This window comes from Pteropus alecto, unplaced genomic scaffold (assembly GCF_000325575.1).
Source record: "Pteropus alecto unplaced genomic scaffold, ASM32557v1 scaffold134, whole genome shotgun sequence".
NCBI lineage: Eukaryota > Metazoa > Chordata > Mammalia > Chiroptera > Pteropodidae > Pteropus > Pteropus alecto.
This window is the reverse complement of record NW_006436283.1, coordinates 4,840,376-4,845,560: the sequence shown is the minus strand read 5'-3', so window position 1 is coordinate 4,845,560 and position 5,185 is coordinate 4,840,376. Positions and strand designations below refer to the sequence as shown.

Here is a 5,185-nt window from a genome sequence, read left to right as displayed (position 1 = left end):
TGCGGGGCCGCCTCGCCAGCCCCATCTGCCAGATCCCGGGCGACGCAGCTCTCGTCACCTGGTCCGCCCCGAGGTCCCTGGCGTGGGGCCAAGGCGGGGCCACGCGGAACCCCACCGCCTCTGTCTTCTCACCCGGTTCGACCCAGGCCTGTCCGAGATCACAACGGCTCATCGGCGCCTGGCCGGACCTGCTCCTCTGCCCGCAAGAAGCCTTTGACCTTAAGCGGTGATACGCCCCCTCGCCGCGCCCTACACCAGGGGTTTAGGTTAAAACCGGCTGTGAAGAGACTGCTGGGCCACGCGGCCTGGGAGGAGCCTGCGGAGGGGCGTGGTCCACATCCCAGCGGCCCGAGGGAGCAAGGGGGGAAGGCGGAGATGGCCAGAGGGGCAGGACTTCACAGGTGGTGGCCACGCAACCCCTACTCCCACCCCCCAAGGTAGAGAAGGGGGAAGAGGTTATAAGGCTAGATCAAATCCCACTGACCCCCTCTCATACATCCAGTACAAATGACGCCGGTAAAATAACTTAAAAAGAGTAGGCCTGCCGGAGAGAAAGGGTGCCCAGTGGTCAACTTGCGACCACGAGGTATTGGAGTGACCCTGCAGTTGCGCAAGCCCCTGGCTCCATCTTTCTTGGCTGGGATGGAGGAGAGGCACAGTCCGGCAGCCCAAGCAGAGCCATCCGAGGTTGGCCCTGGGTTGCAGGAGGGCCTGCAGGAGGGACCTGCCCTTGCCTTTCCTTAGACAAGACAGAAGTGTTGAGGGCTGTGTCCTGGGGCCCAAATTCTCTCCTGTTAAAAGAGCCGCCAAACTGGTCACTGGAAAATGGATAAGGAAGAGAACTCAGCTGCAGCAAAGAAACCAATGAGCAGGAGAGATGAAGAAAATAAAGTTTACTTCAATGGAATTTCATAAAAAATACATTCAGGAAGCTGCCTCCCTGCAGCCCCAAGCCCGGGCCTTGGATGCCAGAAACCCTGTGGCTCCTCTGACTCCGGCAGGACTGGTCACAGCCTGTCCTCACCTCTGGGCTCTGGCTCCAGCCTGTGCTCAGTGCGACAGACGTCGTAGGTAGGTCCTCTTCCTTCTTTCAAGAGGTCGCCTGCAGAAAGACCTCAGGCCACCTTGAGGCCCTCAGGGCTGGCTGTTTGCCGTCCTCATGTGGTGGAAGAGGTTACAGGTTGGAGGGCCCTCCGGCCTCAGCCTGCACCTTCATAATCAGCAGCCAAGACCAGGGACGCCTCAGGGTTCAGGGTCCCAGACATACCACGAAGCCCTAGACCACAGACGGAATAGTAACAACGAAAGAAGGGGCCAGAATCCAGTAGGGCCATGATGCCCATTCAAAGCCAGCTCCTAGCTGGTGCCTTCATAAGACAGCACAGGCTGGAGCCAGAGCCCAGAGGTGAGGACAGGCAGGTGGAAGTCCTGCGTGGGACTCCTGTGCTCCTCCACCCTGCCCCCTTCTCCCCCCACAGAGCCAACCCCACAGGCCAAGTACCCCTCGGGGGAGGGGAGAACTGGTGGTATCTGCTTTCTGCACGGCGCCCTGGCTGTGACCAGTCCTGCCGGAGTCAGAGGAGCCTGAGCGGTACACCTGCAGACATGAGTTGGGAATATGGTGGGTTAGAAAGTGACCAGTTCAGCTTAGATCCCTCCCCCAGAACCGGAGGCAAAGCTGCCTTAGGAACGTGACTACTGGGAAATGTGGAGTCTGAGAAGGCTAGGACACCTTCTGTCGCACTCCTGTGAGGAGGGACGTGACTTGGAAGGGAGGTTGGAGGAGTAAGATAAGGAATGTGCTTTTAGCTTTAATGTCTATTAAATAAGTTGCTGAGAATCAGAGCTCAGGTGTGGGGATCTGCCAAGGGCCGTGTCCCAGCCCTCATGTTCCAGTGCGGCCCCACCCAGAGCCAGGAAAGCTCTCCAGGCCGATGGGCTAGGAAGTCAGGACGCAGCCGGCATGGGTCAGATGGAGAAGAATCCTCAGGCTCCCCGTGACTGGCATGGTTGGGACCCCACAGCCCACGTCCTGCATCCTCCCCGTCCTCACGCAGGGGCAAGGCCCTTGCCCTTCCGGTGGCATCCACGCTGGCGAGATCAAGGCTGCCAGCTGCTCCCCAGGGCCATCCAAGCCTCGGATGGGTGGCTTGGAAGGATGGACCAGGCAGCATCTCTCAGTGCGACAGACGTCGTAGGTAGGTCCTCTTCCTTCTTTCAAGAGGTCGCCTGCAGAAAGACCTCAGGCCACCTTGAGGCCCTCAGGGCTGGCTGTTTGCCGTCCTCATGTGGTGGAAGAGGTTACAGAAGAACTCGTACCAGAAGAACACGAGGCCGGTGGAGAGCGCGGCCTTCAGCAGGCTGGGGGACAGGCCCTTGTAGAAGCCCCGGGCTCCCTCCTCCTGCAGCACCTGCTTGGCGCAGTCCAGGAGGCCCCTATAGCTTCGAACCTGGGGAGAAGGTGACTGGGTGAGGGGAGAGGTGATAACAACATGGATGTTGGCTCTATCCTTCTGTCAACACTCCTTGCACATCATAGCTCCCGGTAAATACTTGCTGATGAAGGAATGAATGCAAAAAAGAGAGAAAAAGAGCCTCATCTTTTCTCTTCCACGTGGGCTAATTTGGACTGAACAGCTGAACTGCCTGGAAATCAGCACTGCACAGAGCTCCTTCCTGCCCAGGAGGCTCCCACTCGCGGGGGCTCTTGAGGACCCACCAAGAGCTCTGGACCCACTTCGCACAGGCGCCCCTGACCCTTTGCCCCATCCCACCTGATCCCCCTTGGGCCAAAAACCTGATTCTGGCCCTCGTTAGCTTTTAGCCTGACCAGTGTCACCTCTCCAGCCTGGCCTCCTCCAGTTCTCCATGCACTGCTGCCGGACTGTGTTCACAAGACACAGCTCTACTCAAGCCTTGCTCCCATCCAAAAGCTCCAGTAACTCCCAGTGACGATGATGACGACAGTGACATTATAAAGAACCAAGTCCAAGCGTGCGGCCTGGTGCTCATTTGGCCTCAGCTTCCCTCCCTGCCCTGCCTGCTATTCCCTACCGTCCCTCTTCTGACACCTGTCAGGCACTTTTCTTCACGTCTCGACAGCCCGGGTTCACAGGTTCCAGAGGGGACAGCCCGTGAATTCCTGCCGTTGGGCCTGCCTGCACCGCCCCCGTCCACCACCATGGCCCGTCACAAACTTAGTGCTCCAGGAGGAGGGGGTGAAAATCCACCACAGAAAAATCTAAGCAGATTGAGGAATGACTAGTAACGTTACAGAGGTGCCTACAATATAGGCTTCTCTGACTGACAAACCCTTCTAGTGCCTTTACAATATAATTTCGTTGATTAAATTTAATTCACCCCTTTCCAACACCGATAGCACAAAGCAAAGACCCCCCCATGCAGCAGTGCGAGTCCCCTTCTCCGCGTTGGGACTTTGGAGACCCTTCTTATGAGGTATACTCTTCATCCTGAACTGAACTGAAGGCTTTTTAAGCACAGATGCTGTGAATTCTCCTTTGACTGGATCTTTCCACAGGGCTTTGCGTGTGGCTTTCCCATGTGCCCAGGGATCCCCAGGTACAGGCTGGGGGTGAAAGGGCAAGGAGGGCTAATGTTGCCCCCGGGGCAGGAGCTGACCGGCGCAGGGGGCGTAGGGCAAGGATCAGAGCTGTCTGCAGGCGGGGCAGCTCACCTGGCCGAAGGTGACTCGGGCCTGCTCGAACCCTCCGACCTGCAGCCGTTTCTTGAAGAGGTCCAGGGGGTACGTAAGGGTCTTGCTGATGACTCCAGCTCCACTGCCACACAGCAGGTTTTTGAGGTTTCCTGAACCAGAAAAGTGGGATTGAGGGGAAAAATGAGTGAAATGCAATCTAGGGCAGACGACTTCAAGGTCATGAGGTCTAATCCCCCACCGTAAAACAAAACCCCACAAGCATCCTTGCCCTCCGAGGAATTTAATCCAAGAGACAGGAAACCAGACGCAGCCACTCTTAGCAAGAAAGACAAGGGACTGAAGATTGGGCAGGCTGGTGGCAGGAGGGGTGTGACCTTCCCAGCTGTGCTCAGTTCAGGCTCATGAGGGACAGGATGCCTCCCCACCCACCGCCACATCCTCCCCAAACAGAAACCAAACAAAACGCACAACCAAAAGCAGGCTGTTTGCAAGTTGGACCTCTGACAAAAATGAAAACCATGACTAGTAGGTGGAAATAAATGTCAATGATGCCACTCATGGGTGTGGCAGGAGCTGGAAGAAATAAAGGCCTCTATAGGCGGCTGGATTCGTTTTGTTGGTGGCATTACAGAGCGGGGTTCAGAGGACTGTGGTGTCTGAGCTTCTGACAGGAGAACTTTATTTCCCATGTGATTCAGAAAGAGACGCTATGGCTTGGGAGTGGGGCGAATGGAGACGCAGGTTCCCTTTCGCGGGAGGCCCTCCTACCGTTTTTCTTCCCTTCGGCTGGCATGGCCCACTCATACATGTGCTTTAAGGAGTTGTAGAAGGAGAACTGGAAGCCGGCGTAGGGGAAGATGGCGATCAAGGTGGGGTTCAAGCCTTTGTAGAAGACCAAGGGGCCTTCGGTCCTGTACATGGTGGCCACGGCGTCCCGCAGGGTTTTATACACCTGGACAGGACACGTGCAACTCAAGTGAGCGGGGTGGGCTAGTTCCAGCCCAAGAACGCAGCCCTCTACATGTACCTCCCCTCACCTACACACCAGCTACCGGGGTGTTACTTCTGCCAAGCTGGACGAAAATTCCAAGAGTGGGGTTCGCCAGCGACTCCCTTTTGAGCTATTTAAACGACTGATACATCCGTGTGAGTGCACAAAGGCATGTGTCCTGCAGAACAGCAGACAATCAGACGTCCACCCTCGGGTGACTGGTACGTAGATTACGGCACACCCGTTCAAAATAACATGGGAATATGGTGCAACTGCTCAAACAGCAGGTAGCAATCTCTATGACAGACAGGAGCTGATCCCGCAAGAGCTCAGCGATCCCGATCCCGCAAGAGCTCAGGGAAGGAACACGGCAAAATGCGGACGAGGAGGCGCAGTGTTTGCGGAGAAAACGAACATCTGCAGAGATTATAACCTCCCCCTCCCAGGATATACAGGTAACAGTACATCTCCCCACTGCCCTGGCCCCCCGTCCCCCCCCCCACACCTTCCCTCCACCC

At 56.7% G+C, this 5,185-nt stretch overlaps 2 protein-coding genes across 7 annotated transcripts in view; both read right to left on the bottom strand.

Annotated features, from left to right (window-relative positions):
- The window catches only part of MIF4GD (MIF4G domain containing), a 4,414-nt gene extending 4,107 nt beyond the window's left edge, over positions 1-307 (bottom strand). Inside the window, exon 1 of one of the 2 annotated variants that reach the window (XM_006912228.3) lies at positions 133-307. In XM_006912228.3, the coding sequence (XP_006912290.2) occupies positions 133-172 (40 nt within the window). In that variant the 5' untranslated portion in view covers positions 173-307. Of the gene's footprint in view, positions 1-58 lie in introns of both variants that reach the window. The other variant, XM_025047061.1, reaches the window with a different exon arrangement.
- A 571-nt stretch (positions 308-878) lies between these two features.
- SLC25A19 (solute carrier family 25 member 19) overlaps positions 879-5,185 on the bottom strand; it is a 12,462-nt gene continuing 8,155 nt past the window's right edge. The window contains exons 5-8 of one of the 5 annotated variants that reach the window (XR_003046434.1): positions 4,445-4,628; positions 3,695-3,825; positions 2,190-2,465; positions 879-1,385 (exon numbers count right to left, since the gene is read on the bottom strand). Coding sequence is in view for 4 of the 5 variants with exons in the window: in XM_025047059.1 (XP_024902827.1) it covers positions 1,135-1,156; positions 2,284-2,465; positions 3,695-3,825; positions 4,445-4,628 (519 nt within the window). In the remaining variant the exon portion in view is untranslated. Of the gene's footprint in view, positions 1,386-1,786; positions 2,466-3,694; positions 3,826-4,444; positions 4,629-5,185 lie in introns of those variants that run through there. The other 4 variants (XM_025047059.1, XM_025047058.1, XM_025047060.1 and 1 more) reach the window with 4 other exon arrangements.